This window comes from Eurosta solidaginis, chromosome 4 (assembly GCF_040869045.1).
Source record: "Eurosta solidaginis isolate ZX-2024a chromosome 4, ASM4086904v1, whole genome shotgun sequence".
Taxonomy (NCBI): Eukaryota; Metazoa; Arthropoda; class Insecta; order Diptera; family Tephritidae; genus Eurosta; species Eurosta solidaginis.
Genome location: NC_090322.1, coordinates 270,969,734 through 270,993,139, shown reverse-complemented (window position 1 = coordinate 270,993,139; position 23,406 = coordinate 270,969,734). Strand labels below are relative to the sequence as shown.

Here is a 23,406-nt window from a genome sequence, read left to right as displayed (position 1 = left end):
CGTTCCTTTTTTGACTGAGCAATTTTCTGTTACGGGAGCCATAACTCGAAGAAAAATTAGTTCACAATAGAACCATATGTATATGTATTACTGCGCAGCCCTGTAACACCATTAAGCACACAAAACAAACAACAACCGTATTTCAAGTATACAGCTGGGTATGTAATATTCGGTTTCCCCGGAACTTAGATTTCCTTATTGTATTTAAATTTTTATTTTTTATTGTAATGTTAAATAACTACTTATCTGTGAGGACTGCGTCCTATACATAAATAAATAAAATGTATCGTTAGTTTAATTTATCAAGGCCGTAGCCACCAAACTTAAAATTCTTTAAATGCAGACGTGGGATTTTCAAAGTGGCATAATTGCGCATTTATTGGTTTTAATGATTTCAAATATCTACGGTGAGTGTACTTTAATCTACCATACAAAAATCTATGAAAAACGCAGTTTCAGAAAATCTGCTGGTTAAAGCCTTTGTGAATTTAACTAACGGTATGTAATTTTTTTTGTTTTTTTTTATGTAATTTGACAGCTTTCAAATCGAGTTACAGAATAAGCGCCCAGATTTACTCAAGCTGAAAGCTCACCAATCGAAGAAGTGAAATTCAGTAACATGTCCTACCTAGTGCCCATCGGTTTGTGCTAATTTTGTATTTTTCTCAAGTAACAATAACTAAGTAATTTTGGTTTTAAAATAATTTAAGCGCACCTATTTAATTGAAAACAAATCGTACAATTCTGCGTTTTTCTTTTTTAATTCGCAGCAAGTATTTTTATACACAAAGACATGATGGAATTTGGCTAAGGAGTTTTAAACGAGAAATTTCAGTTATAAGAGTAAACCATTTTCAAACCAAATTAAATAACTTAACGCATACCTAAAACTACACAAAAAAAAAAAAAAATACCAACCAACTATAACTATAAGCTTGTCTTGTGTGAACTAAAAAATTTCATTGCTATAACAATTCGATTCCGTGGCCTTACCACGTCTTGTCTTGACTCATATTTGAATCAACTAAACCACTTTGATAATATTTTAGAGGAAACGCCTGCAAACCTTGACTAGACTGATAAGCTGCGATAGCAACGAGCTAAAAGTGAGGAGAAATAACAACCAAAAGCATTACTATATTTAGAATTTCCCAGCAACAGCAGCAGTCAAAAGCTTTTGCGATTTGCACTAGTCAAACGTGTCAACTTGCAAATAAGTCCAACAAAATAAATTCCCCAACGCAGTTAAGATATTTGTGCGAATTGTGCCAATTAAGGCGCAATTGTTCATTTGTGCTGTGGAAATGGAGCCCCCTGGCGGGTGTCCGCCAGATAGAGATAGACAAGTAGTGTTGCGGCCTCAACAGCTGGTGCCTTTGGGAGCACAAGTGAAGCCTACACTTACCCTTAATCTACCGCAGCAACAGCAAACGCTCCCAATTATTGCCACATCTCCAGCTGCATGCGCTGCTGTTGCCACTTCTTCGAATACATTGAGCGATGTATCTATAAATACCACCTCATCACATTTACATGCGTCCAGCGGCAATGTCGTTAGCTCAACAGCTGCGGGTAGTAGCGGTGGGACAGCTAGCACCAGCCCCGCCTTTGCATCTGCAGCTACAGCGCTCTCGGCTACAACACAAGCTGCTACTGCCTTCAGTGGTAGTTCGGTAGGCGTACAGCTACCATCACAACACCAGCACTATCCTCTACAACAACAACATTCAATACAGCAGCCGCTTCATGCACGTGCGACGCACCATTTAACACACCAGCAATCGCAATCATTTGGCGGGCATAATTCGACATCCTCAGCCTCATCATTGATTGGCGGTATTTCGAGCAGCGGTAGCAGTACATCGGGTGCAGGGCAACAACAAACAATTGAAAAGCTATCACGACCTATGGCATTCGATAAGGTGAGTTATAGATGTATTTTATTAAATACTAAATGTTTTTTTGTAATTAAATATGAAATAAGAAATATTTATTGCATCGTAGAAAAAGTTTAAAATATGAACAAAATACTCATATAAAATATATTTAACTCATAAAAGGGTATTGGCATTCAATTCTCTAATATCTTAGGCATTCTTATTTTTCTTAAAAATGCGGCATGAGCAAACTTGAATAACGCCATCTTTGTCTTTGCTGTCGGCAGCACTTTCGCTAGACTTCTTTTTTGGATGATGTATGGGACAAAATATTTCCATTTCATTGTTTTCATTATCCTCAGCTCCCAAAAGCATATCTAAAGCGTTATCGATGAGATTGAATGGCTGTGCAGCTCCAGCTAAGCTGTAAGGTGGCAAAAAGAAAGGACGCGACATTAACGCCGTGTTGCCTGTTCCCATTAGGGAAGGCATTAGGGGCTGTGGTGGCTTGGCAGCATTACGTAAAAGACTTAATTGTGGATCCAGCGAATTGTATATGTAATCTATAGTTTCGGCATTTTCGGCACTATCCTTGGATGGAGTTATGCTTATGATTGATGCTGTTGGACTGCCGTTCATAGCAAGCTGCGCACCTTGAGCGTGAATTGGTGTACCATCTGACATATAAAAAGATTTGTGAAAATCATAAATTCAGGGTAATAGGGAGTACGAGTTGAATAAAGAGCGAAGCCGAGGACTACGTACTAAAGTATTTGTGTTTTATGGCCCTCGAAAATTTTGTATATCGTAAGACCTAGCTTAGCCACTTTATAGCAATTTGAACCGGTTACTTTTTGGAAACGGGTTCCTTTTTGAAAATCGGTAATTTATTACAAACCAGTTAGTTTTTGGAAATCGGTTACTCCTAAACCTGTTACTTCTAAACGTTTCCTTTTTGAAAATCGGTAACTTTTTTGAAACCGGTTACTTTTTTGAAACCGGTTACTTTTTGGAAACCGGTTCCTTTTTAAAAATCGGTAATTTATTACAAACCAGTTAGTTTTTGGAAATCGGTTACTTCTAAACCTGTTACTTCTTAACGTTTCCTTTTTGAAAATCGCTAACTTATTTGAAACCGGTTACTTTTTTGAAACCGGTTACTTTTTGGAAACCGGTTACTTTTTTGAAACCGGTTACGTTTTGGAAACCGGTTACGTTTTGGAAACCGGTTACTTTTTGGAAACCGGTTACTTTTTTGAAACCGGTTACGTTTTGGAAACCGGTTACGTTTTGGAAACCGGTTACTTTTTTGAAACCGGTTACGTTTTGGAAACCGGTTACGTTTTGGAAATCGGTTACTTTTGAAAATCGGTTACTTTATAGCAGAGCTGTAAAACTGTGCAATCATTTGAAATTTTAAATCATTGATTTAAGAATGCTTGCTCTCCATTCATTCATTCCTTGTTAAGGAATGTGGCTTAAAAGTCAACCCATTCTTCATTCAGTAGTGGAAGAAAAGACTGCACTCCTGAACTCATTCCAAGAAAGAATGTAGTAATTGAATGAAACATAAACATTTTCAGCACTGAATAATCATTCAAATGATTGCAGCCTTTGCTGGGTGTGCACACACTGTTCAAGTACCAATCAATTATGAAAAATGTCGTACAAGCACAGAACCCTCTCAAATATCACATGTTTGCATTTAATTGAAGCCACTTAAATATATCGACACAAAAATTTAATTATTGTCCGTGATAACCAGTTTATTGGTTATTTAAATCGTAATAAAGCACAAAGAAGTTAACTGGAAAAGTATTTTTATTGAAATTTTCCTAAAAATTTAATAATCAAAAAAGCAAATGACAAATATTCCAACATCCCTGTTTTGAAAATTGTCATCGTTTCAAATAAGTGTTGCCAATGTGCCATATAAAAGGCTTGCATGAAAAAGTACCAAACTACATTTGAACGTCCTCAATTGGTGATTAAACAATTGAAAGGCAATACATTATAAAAGCTCTTAAGTTCCTTCATATATTCTTCCTAGCGGTATATGACCAAATACTGTATCTATACCGGTTTGTGGGTTTGCAAATTATAAAAGCAATATACTATTTTTCTCTATTTCCTAAGAAAAATATTCTTCTAAACACAATAGTTTGAAATTATAGCCAATAAACCAAGGCTCTATAGGTAATTGTAGCCTTTTTGATAGCAAAGAAAACTGACTTTGAATACATATATGTTCAAGTAAGATATAATTCAGCAATTTCAATCTTTTACTAATGCGGTGCAAATAGGTAGATAGACTAATGGCCCTTCTCAATCACTCAGGACCTATATCTATATCCCGTCAAACGCTGTCAAAACATCAGCTTTAAAAAAAATTTAGTCCGACGAAGCCAGTCAATATCTTTGTGGGGAGGGAAATTAATAACCTCTGAAGAGCTTCTACTAATTTTTGTGGCACACATGAAAGAAAATGGGGAAGGTGACTGAGGTGAATAGAAAAAGCCTGTAGGACGATTTAGGAAGCTCCAACGAAAACGGCGATAGACCAATCTACATTGATGTATTTACATCTAAATGACTTAAACTCAATTATCTGTTTTTGTTATGTGATCGACAAAAAATAAGCACAATTTACTCTATTTGGTCAATGCACAATGTGTTCATTTACATAATCAAGAGCCCTATGCTTTTATATAAGCAAGTTATCCGCGAGATATATCTAAAAAGGAAACTAGTCAAACCACAAGAGCCTCAATTTTTTTTATCTCAATAGATAAAGTGTGCATTAATTTCAACTTTACATTCAATAAAGATTGGGAATGGTTCCTACATTCACACTCAATATTGAATTATATTTTACCATTCAATAGCACACACACTTTGGCTTTGAGTTGAAAGTATTTTAAGCCATTCAGGAATGGAGATTTATAATATGCAACCAAAAAATCACGATTTTTAAAAGAATGCTGAGAGAATGCACACTCAATTGATTCAATCTTTTTACAGCTGTGCTTTATAGAGACTGGTTACTTTTGAGGTAATAGTCTAGTTGAGGGGTCGACTGCTAATACGCTACCAAAAATATCGAGAGAGGTGTCAAACGACGCGTCTTGACATCAGTATTAATAATCCGGAGGCGGAAAATAAAAATTTTAAAGCGTTCAAAAGATATTAACGAAAACCCGAAAAAAGATCCGCTGGTACCTCCGAAACCGGATGTCGGATCCATAGTATTTTTGCGCAGAACACCTTTCTGCGTTGGCGGCCTTCGGCTGCGCTTATAAAAAATAACCCTGGGCTACGCCATGCCAAGTCCCGGTGTGTGGTAAAACCGTGGCTACCGCCACGGTGATGCACAATTTTTTTTGTGGGTAAAAACACAACAACAACCACATGGAAATCGCCAACTTCAACTGCAAATATCTCCGGACAGAGACAAATTTTTCTTTTCCGCCCTCGTATTATTGTTCTCGAGATTAATACGCGTCTTTTGACACTTCTCTCGATATTTTTTGACGCGTATTAGCAGTCGACCCTCAACTAGGCTATTACCCTTTTTCAATATCGGCTACTTTTTTGAGACCGGTTACTTTTTGGAAATCGGTTACTTTTTAGAAACCGATTACCTTTTGAAAATCGGTTACTTTTTGGAAACCGGGTACCTTTTTGGAAATCGGCAACTTTTTGAAAATCGGTTACTTTTTAGAGACCGGTAACTTTTTGGAAATCGGTTACTTATTAGAAACCGGTTACTTTTTGGAAAGCGGTTACTTTTTGGAAACCGGTTACTTTTTAGAAACCGGTTACTTTTTAGAGACCGGTTACTTTAAGATAGTCCTTTTGGAAACCGGGTACTTTTTAAAATCGGTTTTAAAGAACCGGTTACCGTTAAAGAGCCGGCTACCACATTAGAATCTTGTCAAACTACAAACAGTTGCAAGTTGGTATTCGAATGCGCCCAGCCGTTTGGAGATACCGAGTAACCCAGAAAAAGTTTTGCGGAAATGCGAAGTGAAATATTTTCTTTGACACCCATATTTCTAAATTTCATTCAATTTATTATCACGAAAAATTTCTTTATTACCATATTAGTATGAGAACTTGAAATGTAGCCTCTTTCCTTTTTACAAATGGGTTGTCGTTATCGAGATTGTATCTGAAGATATATTAAGTGGGGAAGCATATTTGAGATACGACAAAAGAAACAGATGGAAACGGGAAACTTTACGTCCAACTCTCAAGTTTGCTTTCCAAAAAGTCCCCTATATCACGCAAATTCAATTAGCACAAAAAAAAAAAAAAAAATACAGAAAGTACAAAAGAAAAATATATAGACCCTATAAATTGGCAACAACAAACTATTCCTTGTGTATAACTTTCTCTCTTATACAACTACTTTTAATTAAAGACTACTCAACAACCCAATTTAAATACTTGCCTGGTCCCACTTTGTACAACATCATATTAGCAAATTTTAAAAAGCTCTCCATAGGTAACATCTTCCCATTTGTATGCTTGACGTATTGCGAATGTTGTTGTCGTGTATCTGTTTGGGTCTGTGTATATGGGCTCGTCTGTTTATGCTCTTCTGCCTTATCCACCTTGTCGTGCTTCATCCGTAGTTGTTGTTGCGCCTGTGAATGCGCTTGCAAATTGCTCGGCTCTCCAATTCTAGGCTTTGCTCGATGCGCTAGCGATAAAAGAGCAGGAAATGATTCCTCTAATTCCGACTGTTGCTCGTGCAATTGTTGTTGTTGTTGCATACAACTGTTATGTTTACTTTTTTCTTCTTCAATATGCGCATCATTATTGTTGTTATTTGTATTGTATTTCGTTTTGCTATTATTCTCCTTGCTTGTGGTAATATGGTCATTGTTTCGATTGTTACTACCGACCGTTGGGCTGTTACTGCCGTTGTTGTGATTGCCGTTACGTTTATTGTGGTTGGGGATTGTGTCTTCTTTGTTACCATTTTCGACACTAATGACGTTATCATCGTTTTGCTTGCCGCTTAGGTTATGATTATTGTTATTGATGTGCGCTGTATTAAATCTCATATCATTTAGATTGTTTAACTTAGTTTCTTTGTTAAGTTCGGCCAGTCTCTTAAAACTATTGGCAATACTGCGAAAATTTGGTTGCTGTAATGTGAAAGAATTGAGTCCGTGCTGTGTGTCCCACGTAGGTCGCATGCCATTATCTATAATAAGAACTTCTGGAGTATCGCCTGCACCGAATTCGACATCGTGTTGCATGTTGTTGCTAAAGAGACGTTCAGCATCGAATTGATTTTCTAGCATATCAGCCAATGAAGTTTTATAAATGTCTTTATCACTTGCGACAGCATTATTGTCCGCTGACTTCAGCGGCGCATTATTTGTATTGTAATGCAATGGTGAGGCGTCACTTCTCAATTTTTCATCGTCGGATTTGTGAATGAGCGAAGGAAAGGCTAACAAAGAAAATGCATTCAATTAACTACATAAATTGCTAAAACATTTTATAGCAACTACCAACCTTTATCAATTACATGCTCAACAGCAGTCACAGCCTTATTGGCCCAAGTACTTTTCTCGTGTTCCTTGTGTGCTTCTTCCCCATCTGCTTTATTTTCAGCATGCTCATTCAACTTAATATCATTCGAAATGTTGTGCAAATCCAGCAGAATATCATTGGAAAGTTTGGTTTCATTTTGAGTTGCGGTCGAACCGCGTTTGATGCGGCGCAGTGCATGAGTTTGCTGAAATGTAACTACGACCAAGGTCAGACCTGCAAATCTCGACTGTTTTAAATAATTATCGAGTCAACAAATATTTACCAATGCAAAGCCCAAATAACAGTAACAGACTCGAGTTGCGCATTTTGTTTTTTTGCATAATCTTATGGTGGATTATTAATAAGTCCTTTATATGTACATATAAAGATTAATTCTAATATTAAAAAATATGCCTCGATGACTCGAAAAATATATGTTAAATTAAAATTGACAGAGAAAATCAAAGATTTTCGTTTTGCGTTTTGAGAAGTGAAAAAGTTATAAAAAAGATTACAAGTGGTTATAGTTGCACAGTGAAAAGTTGTACTTCACACTAGAAATCTCATTTTCGAATAAAACAGGAGGGGTATTAAGTACCAACTACTTTGGAAGGATGAGCAGTCCACAATATAGAATTACAGTACAATATCGAATTAAAGCTGGGACGGTGAAGATTCCTTTTAAATAAGAAGAACATATTCAACTTAACATCTTACCCATTCAGCGGGACGCCAACGGTGTGCTATCCCTTTTTATACTCAGCTGAGCAGAGTTCACAGTGTATATTAATTTTGTTCGCATAACGGTACCCCGTAACGGCATAAACTAATCGAGATAGATATAGACTTCTGTGTATCAAAATGATCTGGGCGAATAAAGAAAATTATTTAGCCATGTCCGTCCGTCCGTCTGTCCGTTAACACGATAATTTGGGGGAATTTTGAAGCATCTTGATGAAATTTGGTATGTAGCTTTCTGGGCACTCATCTCAGATCGCTATTTAAAATGAACGAAATCGGACTATAACCACGCCCACTTTTTCTGTATCGAAAATTTCGAAAAACCGAGAAAGTGCGATAATTCATTACCAAACACGGATAAAGCGATGAAACTTCGGTAGGTGAGTTGACCCTATGACGCAGAACAGAAAATTAGTAACATTTTGGACAATGGGCCCACAAACCGCCCACTTTTAAAAGAAGGTAATTTAAAAGTTTTGAAAGCTGTCATTTGGCAGCTGAGTATGTAATGTTCGGTTACACCCGAATTAGCCTTTCTTACTTGTTGGTTTTTATTTTTACACATGCAAACTTCTTCACCAATAAAAGGAGTCAGGAAACGACCGCTTAATAATGACAATGAAATCTGACCCTTCTACAGTGAGATAGTTCATATGCTTCAGTTTCTTCGTCTTGCAGGATATACCACTACCACCACAAAAAATTTTGGCTACATTGTTTACGCCGCGTACCAAGCAGATAACCTCAAAACGAAATCAGCGTTGAGGTGTTAAAGGGAAGAACAAAGAAACAAAATAGACAGCAATTGCTCCGCCGTGGGCTGAACTGTCCGGCATAAATAATCCGTGAGATTAATTGTCTGGGTTGCGGTTGTCCGTGGGATGAATTTCTGATAGAAGTTGTTCTTGGGTTAAATTGTACGGGATGAATTATTCCGTGGATGAATTATTCATAAACAGATACGAGTTTAATAACTCCGTTTAGTATCTTAATTCTTTGAGTCCAAAACCTTTTAATTGCACACCACAGATACTTTGTGTTTGTAAAACTTATTCGCTCAAATTAATGGATTCTTTTTTACAAATTCTATAAAAGCTGTCTTGCATCAATAAATTTGATGAGTTTAATGTTTCCAATATCTAACCGTGCAATAATATGTGTCGTATGTAGAAAATTATGAAACTAACAGGAGATAAATATAGGATGCCGTAATGTAGGTAAATAGTGTCCAATTCTTAACCACACTAACTTTTTATAATGATATAATTTATGATATAATAGCGATTATTTTGGGGGGTTGTTTGTATGCCCTCAAATGCTCGAAGGCTTCGTTTTATCACTGAGCGCTAACCTTGCCCTCTTGGTCTACATCGAGTGTTTGCGCTTAAAAGAAGATTCGCAAATTAGTTCCTCCCAATGACATTGATGTTGATGTTGACAGCTTATTGAAAAATTTGGGTTGAGCTTCTAAGCCGCAATGACAAAGACAAATACAACAATCAGCGACGACGACGACGACGACTAAATCAATCTGATTACATACCAACTAGACAAAACTTACAGGCTTTACATTTGGCCTTTATTTTTGTTTGTATGTATGTGATTGTAATCGGTTGCCATAACCAGTACTTTTATTGACGCTTTTTGAGAATTGAAAATATCTTTGAAACTTAATTAATTTGATTTTTGAGTAGTTTTGCGCGCAGTACAATGTCATCACCCTCGCCAATGCTTGTGCTGCAGGTTGTGAATTTCATATGTACCAGAGAAATGCAAAACGAACTACAACAAGATAAATATCGGACAGACACTTTAGCTTTTCGAGAAGTCAAAACAATTTGTTTGTTATTCCGACGATAATGGTGTGGCGCTATTTTCCTAAAAAACAGAAATATATGAGAAGATACGAAAAGTACCTAAATTGTAGCGTTCCGAATGGCAATATGTATAGTGCAAGGGTACTTCGGATATTAAGAATAGGCACTCGCGCAGTTGTCTGATGTTGCACAAAATTTAAATTTTAACGTAAAAGCTTTTGTTTTTGTACTATTACACCGCTAAATTTGCCATTATAATCCCTTTGTTCTCACTTGGGTAGTTCTAAGGCATTGCGTTTAGTAAACGTTTGCACTGCACTAACAACTGAATATATTCTTAATGATTCGAGGAGCATTATTTTAAACTGCCATAGACTGATTTCATATAACGCACTAATAATCAGGCCTGTTCTGGATTCCGATTCCGATCAATTTTTTCGGAATCGAAATGGATTGGTGTTCTCAATTTCGATTCCGACCAAAAATTATCGGTTTGAAAAGTATTGCCTCTGAGCAGTCGGAATGAAAATTAATTGGCAGATTATACACAAATGTTGCGATATTTGTCTTTCAAATAATTTTTTTTAAATTCTTCATTTTATTTGGAAGAGTTGTGTGTATTTTTTGTTTAAATTTGAGTTAAATTGGCATAATAAATCTTTCTTTAAAAACTTCTATCAGGAAATCTATTAGGCAAACAAATCGATGCTGATCGAAATGAAGTCGACCTGTTCTGAATTCCGATCCAGCGCATTTTTACGATTCGCACGCACAATAGCACGTATTCTTGCGTCTGCGCATCAAAAACCATATCTGCAGGCATTTTTTAATTAAAATAAAATTTTATGATACTTAAACCAAAACACATAAACAAAAACAGCTGATTAAACTGGTTACCGAATCGGAATGAAAACGATTCGAAATCGACTTCGAATCGATTTTTTACAATCGGAATTGAGAACACCAAATAGAAACCGAGTCGAAATCAATGTCGTTTTACTTTTCATTCCGAGTCGGAATTCAGAACCGGGCTGAATATGTCTTTAGACGTCAAAAGACAAAGAAGGCTTTGGTGGGAAATATTTATGAATACATACATACGTATATATACATGGTAAATCTGACATTCCCATTGTTATACATCGGTACAAAAACAATTTTTTAAGCAAACTATCAGCGATAGGAGTTACATCTGTTTTGTGATGCTAGTGTATCCTAGTTTTACAATGAATACTAAACATTAACCAATACGTTTCTTCCGCAGATAAACTAATTTCATATATAAGTCTTTATTTGAAATGTTTGGGCGTTTGCTTAGATAACTCGAGGCCCATCTGTAGGTTAAAATACCGATCCGACTTCCGTTCAGACCATTACACTCGATTTATTTTTACCCACATAGGTAAAGAGATTTTCGCGACAGTCGCATATTGCGATGCTAAATTATTTCGAAAAATAAAATATTTCAAAACAATCACGTGTTAAGTCTGGCGCTCTCAAACCGCCCTCAATCGCACTACTGTTGCCATTCGGAGCCTTGATTGTAGCTTTTTTTGGAAAGTAGTTTTTCGATTTTCTAGCCATAGTATCATTGGAATATATTCATTGACCGCAGCCTTGAGCGACTTCCACTTAAAAGACACTGCAGTGATCGGGTAGCTAGAACTTGCAGGTCTATGGACAAAAACACCAACAAAGCAAAAAAGTCAGCCCTGGCTGGGGGTGAGAAAAACTTAGATAGAATGTTGGACTAACCGAATATAAGGATCCTAGTTTCTGGTAAAAGCCCGGGTCGCATCTCAGAGCGCCTCTGATTCCAATCAGCTCTGTTCGATATACATACACTAACATTATGGTAAGGCTCGTCATTTCCAGTATTATAATATAGACCAGCACCACATACGGTCACCAATATAACTTTCTCTTCGTAAACCCCGTGCGCCACCCTTGATGAGAGGTCCAAATTCTGGGCGATGGTACTGCTTCAGCAGCGCAGGCCAACCAAGGATTTCCTAGTCTTATCTTCTAAAATTAATTTCGAAGACAACAAAGTTGAGATGAAAAACCGCACCTTGCTTACCGGTAGGTAGGTATCCTATACGTGCTCACCAACTTGTTTCGTCTCACTAAAGCTTGTAGCAAATCCACACGATTCTGCCCATCTCATATACTGGAAAACCCATAAACAAGCCAAATAGCCCCTTATGGTGCACCTATGCACAATCTTCTCTCTAATCTCTCCACTTCACACCGTTGGCCAGTTATGATACACAGACATTTTTTAGTGAATTTAACCAGTGTCCCTCGCCTCTTAAGCCATCCAGAGTTATTTTTTTGTTTTCAAATCGAATAAAAGGCTCTTTCGGCTTAGCCACATTTGCATTAGCCATTCTGCCGATGTGACACTGATTTGTCTGAAGCCCGGAAGAGATGCACGAGAGCTCTTACCAGCTTTTAGAATAAAGGGTACTTGGGCCATGTCATACATTTTTATTTATAAAACGCTTTTTTACTGCTGTTGTTTTATCTCCTTTCCTCTCTTCTTTCTCTACAGATGGAGGCCCTAGTGCGTCAAATGCAAGGCCCTGAAAATAAAGTGCCGGTGCGCGAACAGAAAATATTTCTGACTTCCATTCCATATGCTTTCATGGGTAAGGTGGTTTTGTATTTATCTTCTACCTTTTAAAATTTCCTAACTAAATTTTATCATTTATAAACTTTTTCGCCAGGCTACGATCTTATTGAGTGGCTAATGGATCGACTATTGATTGAAGAATCTGAGGCGCTGAATATCGCCAACCAACTTTGCCTGCATGGATACTTTTTCCCCGTCAATGACACGAAATCACTGACTGTAAAAGACGATTCCTCACTTTATCGTTTTCAAACGCCCTACTACTGGCCATGGCAGCATAAGGCGCCCGACAATGTTGAGTACGCCATTTACTTGGCCAAGCGTTCGTTGCGCAACAAACAACGTCACGCCTTGGAAGATTACGAAGCTGAAGCTTTGGCGTCATTGCATAAGAATTTGAAAGGTAAATGGGATTTTATTTCTATGCAAGCAGAAGAGCAGGTGCGGTTAGCGAAGGAGCGTAAAAAGGGTGATAAAATTGTTGGCGACTCACAAGTAAGTTACCTCGAACTCGCTTTTATCTTAAATTTTTGAATTTCCTTTCATTTCATTATATAGGAACGCGCATACTGGCGTGTACACCGTCCACCGCCTGGTCAATTCACACCACTCGAACCATGCCCCATACCGTCGCGTGATCGTCTAGGCGCTAAACCCAATAAAAAGAAGACTATCGAAGATGTTCAGCGTGAAGTGGACTATCTTCGTAAATCGCTTAATCGCACACGCATGAAGATGTCACAAGCTTGTGAATCACTCGTGGCCTACTCTGAGATTTTCATCGAGTATGACTTCTTCCTGCAACCTGTACTGCCGTCGAATCCATGGGTGTCAGAAGACGTCACCTTTTGGCAATTGAACAACACCTACGTTGATATTCCAACCGAAAAGCGCGTCAAACGTTGGGCCATTTCCATAGAGGAACTAGTTTCAGATCCAACTGGTTTGCAAGAGTTTACTAACTTTCTGGAAAAAGAATACTCACATGAGAATATACGCTTTTGGATAGCCGTAAATCGTCTGCGACGTTCAGCACATTCTCAGGTTCCACGAAAAGTCAACGAAATTTACGAGTGAGTACTTCATGATTTGTTTTGATTGTTGAGTTTCTGTATACGGCAAGCTTCTTTTATCTCATTTCGCAGAGAGTTTTTGAAGCCAGGTGCGCCATGCGAAATTAACATTGACGGAAAAACTATGGAAAGCGTTTTAAAAGGTCTTAAACATCCATCTCGTTTCACATTCGATTCAGCTTCAGAGCACATATATATGTTGTTGTTGAAGAAGGACTGCTATCCACGTTTTATACGCTCCGATCACTATAAACGTCTATTGGAGACAGGTATACAGCCATCGCACAAAAAACGATTCTTTAATTTTGGTGGTGTAAGTGGTGCTAAAAAGAAAATGACTACAGCTCTATCCAGCCAACCTAATCTTGGCGATTCAGTAGCATCAAAGAATACCAGCTGCGTTAGTGGTTCAATGATGCCAGCTCCTCCGCCTGGCAGTTTAGCACGTCGACGTGGTAGCGATCGCAGTCTGACTGGTTCGGCGCATGAGCTGGCTGTGATTGGGGTGAACAAGGACATCACATCAAAAGTTCCACATTCGCACTCGCAAAGTAACTTGAGTGAGATGCCATACAGGTGAGTTGCTTGTAAAACTTTTTTCTTGCTAATTTAGTTTAAGCATGCTTTAATATGTAATTTGGTTAGGTTTTATTATTTTTTAATTAAAAGGCAATATCAAATATATAAGCAGTCGTTTAGCCTTTAGGCTTATTTTGAGAATGGATGTGCGAGTTCCATGCCTATTTTCCAGATTGCGGATAAGGCAGCCTTAGTATGGATTGGCAAGAAGTACGTGCCTGACGTATTTGCGGACCGTATTCCCTCCATTAATACTGCTGGTTACATTATTGATGACACTCAGTGATGTCACTTCCACAGTCTTACATTGTTAAGCGAAGTGTTCGCATTGGAGGAAGTTGTGGCGCATAAAATCTATATTTGCACATAGGCAGTTTGGGGTTTCCACCTTTCGAAATCTTTATGTAGTGGCTTCAACCTTTTCAGTTCTGTTTCTCCATCACTCTTGCTGGCATTGATGCCGTTTTCTCGTGCCTATATATCAACAGCATCCCTATTTGCTTCGGTTCCGTTGCGCAAATTTTTTTTTATTTTCAAGGCGAAGACACATCTGCTTAGTTCTCGCAACTACCAAGAGATGTTTTGTGAGAACATTTCGACCAAGCTAAGAGCGGTTCTGTACTTCCCATGTTTTGTGCATCCACCTAAATTGTTTATAAATAGAGCAGAGAATCCGTGGGTAACGTGAGCAGCTTCCTTGCACCTGTGCTTCGAGAAAGTGAGCTGTCTTTCGTTGAGCTGTATGTTTTTATTCAACTGTCATACTAAAGGTAGTGGGGATCAAACTCTGTGTGAGTATAACGATTGCCTTTCTTGCTGTTACAATCAAAAGATTATGATAAGCCATCCATACATTTATACTGCATGCCTTGGTTTAGTTTAAACCCTGCCAGCTGGCAGTTTCGGCCAACCACATTATCTGCGACAGCGTTGAGAAAAGTGCCTTCGACCTGCACATGCCGTACGTAAAACTACAAAATTTGGAACTTAGGCTCGAACACTGACTGCTCCGCCTATTATCTGAATTTTTTTTTGACTGTGAGTCATTTTGTACTTTAGATGTCGGTCTCTCAAGTATCAAGGTATCCAGCCGATGTTCAAGATCGTCCATGTTCAAGATTATCCCTCAATTATGTCTTCAGACCTGCTCAATTTAAAGCATTTTTGACGTCTTGCGAGATGTCACGTCTGACTACGTCGATCACTTTCCCTAGGACAGCTCTTGTGATGAACCCTTTCCATAAACCATACTGCCTGTAAGAGAGTCCTGCTTCATCTTCCATTTATGCCGAGGTATTGCTTTTAGTGGGAAAATTTTCTATTCGAACCATTTGCAGTATATCTGCAATTAAATCATTATATGCAGCGAGTCCTATAGCATCTACAGGTAATCCGCAAGGCTTTGGAGAATTTATACGTTTCTCGATAAACAGGTTTGCTTTAAGTCCTTCTTACTGGATTGAGTCAATGTTGCGTCTACTTGGGTAGCATGCCTATCTTTAATGAATGCTTGCGCTCAAGGGTCTTGATTATGTTCCACGCAAAGTGAGGTCCTACAAAACTCTCCCTCTGGCAGCGTTTGGCCGCAGGCTTTCTACAACACAGCTTATTTCGGGAATCGTGTATCTTAAGTACGGCAAGACCGTGCTTATCTGGCATCTCAAAGGCTAACTTTATCTTCTGCTATTCTGAGGCATTCCTCATTTGACGGCTGATATATGAACGTGTACCGCGTCGATCTCTTAGATCATTATCAATAAGCCCTAGCGTGTGAGCCTGAAAATTTGATAGGTAATGTAAGGGAAAACGTACCAAATGACTATTGTCATATTAACTGCTGTAACAAGGATGTAGCCTTAGCCGGCTATACAGTTCATAACATTGGAGTTAGCGTCCGTTTTTAAGAGCGTGGCAGTGCGGGTGTTGTTCATATGCCAGTCAGGTAGGGCTCTATAAAGTTTGCTGATGATTTTTAGTTTGGATCTGTGGCCAACGATCAAATGATGATATAAAAAAGCCTACTCCTGCATAAAAGTTATAGTTCCGGCATGACAGTTTGTCCTTTACAATGTTGTGCCGCATGCTTTATATCCAAAGGCATAACCGAGCTTCTGCGAGCTACCAAGGTAACAGGCTCTCAGTGGCGGTACTTTGTTACTGTTTTCTTCATAATTGCAACAGGCGTAATTTCTGTGTGGATCCTTACAACCATAGCCAAAGCAAAGACACTGCCAGCATCCAATCGATATGGATTATTATCTTATGCAGTAGGACGCGGTATATGCTTTTCCAATCTCTTTTTCGATTACATCTTGGACTTTTGCCTCAGTTGTGAGACAGTTTATGCTGTTGTGTTTTGCTAACCTCTGCGCAATCTGAAGCTAGCTTTTTCTATTGGAACACTACCAAATTTGGTTTACGGAGCTGACCGGTTTGTCAAAAGTTTTCTCCGTTCTTGTTTTTGCTCTAGTCCATTCTAAATGCTGGTCTGGGGGCTTGCATAAGGCTTCGGGTTACTAGCTCGACTACTAAAATATTGTCTTAAAGTAAAATATTGAATTCGTGCCGCTTTTTAAAATAATTTTTTATTGGTTGCACATTCTTAATTAAATTCTTAAATTGAAATTTCTTTTTTCATATTTTCATGCATAAACTTTTGTTTTGAACACAATTCAATTGCATCATCACAGTAGTGAGTCCATTTACAGGGGAGATATGCCACAACTACAGGTCATCGATATTGCAATAGAAGCTGAGCCAATCACTTGTCACGAGAGTAGCGTACACTCTCATCAGTAAGCTGTTATTTCATTTTAATTTCAGAATAAAAAAAAAACTTTTCTAAAATTTCTGAACTATCTATCTCTTGCTTTCAAATCTGATGTTGCTGTTGCTCTACTTATACATACATACAGTGGCGTTTACGTATAATTAGAATAAGTTAGCCGTTTTGTTAAGAGTCAACCAATTACACGCAAACCTATTCTACCAACTGAAAATACGCGTACCTTTGTGTAAACGTAACATATAATTATTATACTCAGTTGAGCAGAGCTCGCAGAGTATATTAAGTTTGATTGCATAACGGTTGGTTGTACAGGTATAAAGGAATCGAGATAGATATAGAATTCCATATATCAAAATCATCAGTATCGAAAAAAAATTTGATTGAGCCATGTCCGTCCGTCCGTCCGTCCGTCCGTCTGTCCGTTAACACGATAACTTGAGTAAATTTTAAGGTATCTTGATGAAATTTGGTATTTAGGTTCCTGAGCACTAATCTCAGATCGCTATTTAAAATGAACGATATCGGACTATAACCACGCCCACTTTTTCGATATCGAAAATTTCGAAAAACCGAAAAAGTGCAATAATTCATTACCAAAGACAGATAAAGCGATGAAATTTGGTAGGTGAGTTGAATTTATGACGTAGAATTGAAAGTTAGTAAAATTGGGCGTGGCTCCGCCCTTTTTCGTTTAATTTGTCTAGGATACTTTTAATGCCATAAGTCGAATAAAAATTTACCAATCCTTTTGAAATTTGGTAGGGGCATAGATTTTATGACGTTAACTGTTTTCTGTAAAAATGGGCGAAATCGGTTGAAGGCACGCCCAGTTTTTATACACGGTCGTCCGTCTGTCCTTCCGCATGGCCGTTAACACGATAACTTGCGCAAACATCGACATATCTTTAATGAACTTAGTTCACGTACTTATCTGAACGCACTTTATCTTGGTTTAAAAAATGAACGAAATCCGTCTATGACCACGCCCACTTTTTCGATATCGAAAATTACGAAAAATGAAAAAAATGCCATAATTCTATACCAAATACGAAAAAAGGGATGAAACATGGTAATTGGATTGGTTTATTGACGCGAAATATAACTTTGGAAAAAACTTTGTAAAATGGTTGTGACACCTACCATATTAAGTAGAAGAAAATGAAAAAGTTCTGCAGGGCGAAATAAAAAAACCTTGAAATCTTTGCAGGTATTACATATATAAATAAATTAGCGGTCTCCAACAGATGATGTTCTGGGTCACCCTGGTCCACATTTTGGTCGATATCTGGAAAACGCCTTCACATATACAACTACCACCACTCCCTTTTAAAACTCTCATTAATACCATTAATTTGATACCAATATCGTACAAACACATTCTAGAGTCACCCCTGGTCCACCTATATGGCGATATCTCGAAACGGCGTCCACTTATGGAACTAAGGATTACTCCCTTTTAAAATACACATTAGCACCTTTGTTTTTGATACCCATATTGTACAAACATATTCTAGAGTCACCCCTGGTCCACCTTTATGGCGATATCCCTAAATGGCGTCCACCTATAGAACTATGGCCCACTCCCTCATAAAATACTCTTTAATGCCTTTCATTTGATACACATGTCATACAAACACATTCCAGGGTTTCCCTCGGTTCATTTTCCTACATGGTTATTTTCCCTTATGTTGTCACCATAGCTCTCAACTGAGTATGTAATGTTCGGTTACACCCGAACTTAACCTTCCTTACTTGTTTTTATTTAATATGGAAGAGTTTCATACATAAGTACAAACATACAAATATACAAGTAAAGCTTATACTGACATGGCATTTTTTTTATTCAATATTGATCTTGGACAAAAAATAGTAGGATAAAATTGTTGAGATGTATAGAAATTTCGACTCATAACTAAATAACAAGTAACCATCCAAGTTATGACCCAAGCAATCAACGGATTGGGACATCGGGATGTATACACGATAGTTTGTGTGTAGAACATGATAAAGACTCTCTTTCTATTGATCAGGTATTCAAATTCATTTGTTAAAAAAAATATAAATAAATAAATGGAAGGCGCGTTAACCTCAGAAGAGATTTAACGTCGAGCTTCTTTTCCAATTTCTGTCATGCTCCTCTTATTTTTTCCTACAAATTGGTGGGATGGGACCTACTTGTTTTATGCCTACTCCGAACGGCAACTGTAAGGCAGTCAGAGTGCTTCAGAAACTCCGCCGAGGGCGACCATGCTTAGAAAATTTTCCTTCTAATTGAAAAAACTTCTTTCTAAAATTTTTGATGTAGTTTTGTCCGGGGCCTGAACCCAGGATCTTCGGTGTGGTAGGCAGAGCACGCTACCTACCCAACACGGCGGTCGTTTGAAAAATAACAAATAATCATAATACACGATAAATAAGAGGAGTGTCGTACACATGTTAAACTTAAATTTGAGTTTTTTTTGTAACTGAGTCCTATCATTATTTGGGATCTATAAGTTTCCAGAGGCAGCCGCGTTTTTTTTTTTATACTCGAAATCGAGAGGCGATATGTAAATTTTATGACTTCATCTCATGATTCAGTCGATAGCAACTGGTACAACAAGCGCTGAAGACCGCTCAAGAACATTATAATGGGAACATCCATGGCCTAACTGTCGATTTGGTGAAGTAGTTTTCGGCCATGTCTTTTAACCTAACTAACCTGTCTGTAAGTTTGCTTTGTAGATTTAGCGACAGGGTCATACTTTGGCAAGATTTATTAGGTAAAATCCCACTAAAGTTTGTTTTTTGTAAAAATGGCACAGCTGATGACCAAACGCAAAATCTGGTTCGTCTCATAGTAACATATGATATAAGATGACGGCAAGTTGTCTCAATATAAATCAACCTAACTTCTTAGACAATTCTAAGATCATATATTTTTATTCAAACACCTACCGGTTACCCGGCACTTCCTTTGTCAAAGAAAAGCGTTTGTCATTGACGTAAACGCCACTGTATAAAACTTAACAAACCACGGATATTTTCTAGTTGGCGTGTTTCGTTAATATAAAAGTCTTTTGAGGAGCCTTTCCTATATCACTCATTTACTTCATATTGCACATATCATTACATTAACTATTTTTTATATTTTTGTTTTGCTCGTACTAATTTAAAGTCAAATAAACAACTTTATAGTACTACCTTCCTCCATATTTCATAAATGTGTGTTGTAAGGTTAAGTTGATCTCTTTGGAATCAGTGTAAAGAACCTCTCTGAAAATATGACTCTATGAAACTTTGCCCTGCAGTAATTCTCATTTTTGATATAAATCCTAAATTTGTGTTCTTGCCTTTGGTATTTTTGTGTTTTTGTTGCTTTGCTAAGCTAAGGCACTTTAATTGTTGTAAAAATGTTTCTGTATATAAAATGGTAAAATTCGAAAAATAACTTAAATGTGTTTTCAAATACTCAGCAGAGAGGCTCCAAAGCCAAAAGCGTATCGACTTGAAACCACTATAGAGTCGTCCAGTAGTGCGGTATGCCCTTGGGATATACCAGATGAGCCACTAAAGGCTTCTCAAATCAAACTGTCGGTTTGTCCGTGGGAGCAAGAAAACGAACCAACGGCGACTGGAAGCACTGTAACCAAATCCACTACACACCGTCTTACCAGGTACTTTTAAGTATGCTAAATATAATGAAGTAATTCAACATCTAAATCTGTACCTTACAGCACCTCTTCGGATATCTCCGACGTTTCGGATCGTATGCAGCGAAATTTGGGCATACGCCATCAGAACACTGTGGATAGTGGTGAGACAAGTAAACGTCTTATACCCAACTTTACCGAGCAGCGCAGAGCTTCTATGTCCTTCACGCCAAGGTAAGTATTCTTTATTGTATAATTAAGATATATTCACTTAAATTTTTCGGTAAACTTTTTCCTCTTTGTTCGCAGTAATCGCCTAACGGAATACCATTTCGGTCATACATCTGTCTCAGAGAAGACATCGACAAGCCCATCACCCACGGTGGGCAGCCAAAATGTTGTGGACCATACGCTTCGAACACCAACTCCACCACCGCGAATTACCAAAAGTATTGCTACAATGGCCACGGCACCTGCGTTTAGTAGTACCATTACGAAAGATCCACCCTCTATGTCAGATGCGGAAATTGAGGAAGAGCTCAATAGACTGGCGTTATCGCAACGCAATAGTGAATCATTAGCATCTGAAATGTCGGCTTTATCACCACCAACTCCAACACCGCCACCCATTACCAAAATTACACCACCACCATCAGATGATAATACTTACCAGCACACGGTTGAGGTAATATCATGTGAGAGTCCGCAAAGCGATCTGATATGTGGTGCAGAAGGAAGCGGAGGTAGTGGTAATAGCGACAATGGTAGTATAATTATTTCGGAAACTGAGGTAGAGGTGGATGTACAAGAGGTGCAAATAGAACTGATTGAGAATTATGACTTGAAGGAAGTGGCGAGCTCGCGTTTGTCTACACCCACAATACAAGTTGAAGAAGAGGCAGTTAATGAAAAACCAGGTATTTATTTAATGCATATTTATCAGTGGGCGTGGGATTAAGATTTTTATTGGGAATTGAAGTAGTAGAAGAGGTGGGAGTGGGAGATGGAAATTAAGAAAATAAGGAAAGGAAAAGGAGATCGGTGAGTAAGACTGATAGAAGAGAGGGTGGGAAGAAAAAGGGGAGGGGGAGAAATACTTAAATACATGAAAGCTGAAGCTCGGGGAAAACAAAGTCTACTAGAGCCGTTTATGTAACGCAAAAATAACTTGAAAAATGGTTATCAAATACTTAACTAAACCTTTATAATTTTATAGCCGCACCCTGTGCCGAAATTCTACGAACCTCCTCACCAAATCGAGAAAAAGCCGTGCCACATACTTTTAAAGTCACACGATTAGTACCATCAGCCACTAGCAATGCTAGTGACGATAATATCTCCAAATTGCATACAGTCATGTCTACGGATGCACTGCCTCTTATCGCCTCAACGATACCGCCACCACCACCACCAATTGGACCTATGGAGGAAGAGGAACAATTGCGTGTGGAAGCTGAAATAGCAGCAGCGCAAGAAGCACAAGACACTCAAGAAGAGTTATCACCAACCACTGATGAATATCAAGAGGGTTTACATTTTGTGGCTGATGGAAAGGAAGAATATGATTATGATATTCTTGATTCAGATTCGCAAGTCGGTTATATACCACCAGCGCCAACGCCAGCGCCATCAATGGCACCACTTGCCGAAATGGATATCGATACGGTGGATGATGAGCCATGTGAAGATACAGAAGAATCAATACAGGAAGAAGCAGAACCAGCAAAAACACCTACACAAACTATTGAGCCAGCAGAAGTGAACCGCGCAAGTGCTATAGATGAAACACCACCATCAGTCGCAATGGAAGAGGTGAAGAAGCGACGAAAGAAGCGTAGTGCGGATGGCAAGAAAATACTTGTCGCAGAAGAAAAAGAAAAAGCGAGCACTTCGGCGGGCGGTGCAGCTGATAGCGTTGGCGATAGCAAGACAACCGAGGCTGATCGTAATGCCGTGTGTCCGTGGGAGGATGAGTAAGTTATGGAAGGATTTAATTGAAAATAAAATTCGTAGTTATGATTTTTTTATTGCAGAAATGTTACCACAAGCAACGGTACTTTCGTTAAGACCTATGCAACGCTTGGATATTTATGAATAAAACAGAATCTCTTCAAATCGATGGTCAGCAAAATATTGAAGAAAACAAAAAATCGAAAGAAATGACATTTGTTTACATTACAAATGCACACAAACACAATTGCACTTATGTATGACTTTTAACCCCACCAGAAAATGGCAAAATCATCTACGAAGTTGTTTTTGTCGAAAAATTAGATAAAGGCTTTCAATTTTTTTTTTAATGAGGCTTCAATTTTTATGTTGCATAGATTCGAATAATCCTTAAATTAATTACTGGTTGGGGAAATTTATTCAACTAATTTCCAAGTAGTAATATGAAGTCAAGAAATTATTGAGCTTAACGAATGCCCTTATCAAAGATCCTTAGCTGAGATTTTTTTAAATACCTTTATCCGTAATCATACAAGTTTTCTGAAGTCTCTTCGGCAGACTCTTTGTCAAGCCAGTCTTGACTCGGCGAAACACTCACCTAGCTTCCCACATTGGTTTCTATGGCCGAAGCACATATGTATTTCTGTTTACAGTCCACTCTAGTTTAGTGATCAGTTTCCAAAAGCTCCGGATGGCCTAGAGTGTGGTGTGTTGGTTTCAAACGTATAGGTTAGTAAGCTTTGAACCTCTTGTATCGTAAAGGG

The 23,406-nt window shown here is 38.1% G+C and overlaps 2 protein-coding genes across 3 annotated transcripts in view; one reads left to right on the top strand and one right to left on the bottom strand.

Annotated features, from left to right (window-relative positions):
* LOC137251478 (uncharacterized) overlaps positions 1–22,921 on the top strand; it is a 78,468-nt gene extending 55,547 nt beyond the window's left edge. The window contains exons 4-14 of one of the 2 annotated variants that reach the window (XM_067786140.1): positions 771–1,922; positions 12,540–12,636; positions 12,715–13,115; positions 13,179–13,693; positions 13,766–14,269; positions 16,966–17,067; positions 20,516–20,716; positions 20,777–20,926; positions 21,002–21,609; positions 21,909–22,665; positions 22,726–22,921. In XM_067786140.1, coding sequence (XP_067642241.1) covers positions 1,305–1,922; positions 12,540–12,636; positions 12,715–13,115; positions 13,179–13,693; positions 13,766–14,269; positions 16,966–17,067; positions 20,516–20,716; positions 20,777–20,926; positions 21,002–21,609; positions 21,909–22,665; positions 22,726–22,786 — 4,014 coding nt within the window. In that variant the 5' untranslated portion in view covers positions 771–1,304 and the 3' untranslated portion in view covers positions 22,787–22,921. Of the gene's footprint in view, positions 1–770; positions 1,923–12,539; positions 12,637–12,714; positions 13,116–13,178; positions 13,694–13,765; positions 14,270–16,962; positions 17,068–20,515; positions 20,717–20,776; positions 20,927–21,001; positions 21,610–21,908; positions 22,666–22,725 lie in introns of both variants that reach the window. The other variant, XM_067786139.1, reaches the window with a different exon arrangement.
* Positions 2,012–7,845, bottom strand: LOC137249545 (putative uncharacterized protein DDB_G0285119). Its single transcript, XM_067781172.1, has 4 exons — positions 7,711–7,845; positions 7,410–7,643; positions 6,331–7,344; positions 2,012–2,554 (listed from the first exon to the last, which is right to left on the bottom strand). Exons 1-4 carry the CDS (start codon positions 7,766–7,768, stop codon positions 2,088–2,090), a joined length of 1,773 nt encoding a protein of 590 aa, XP_067637273.1. The 5' UTR covers positions 7,769–7,845; the 3' UTR covers positions 2,012–2,087.
* Positions 22,922–23,406: the final 485 nt, after the last annotated feature.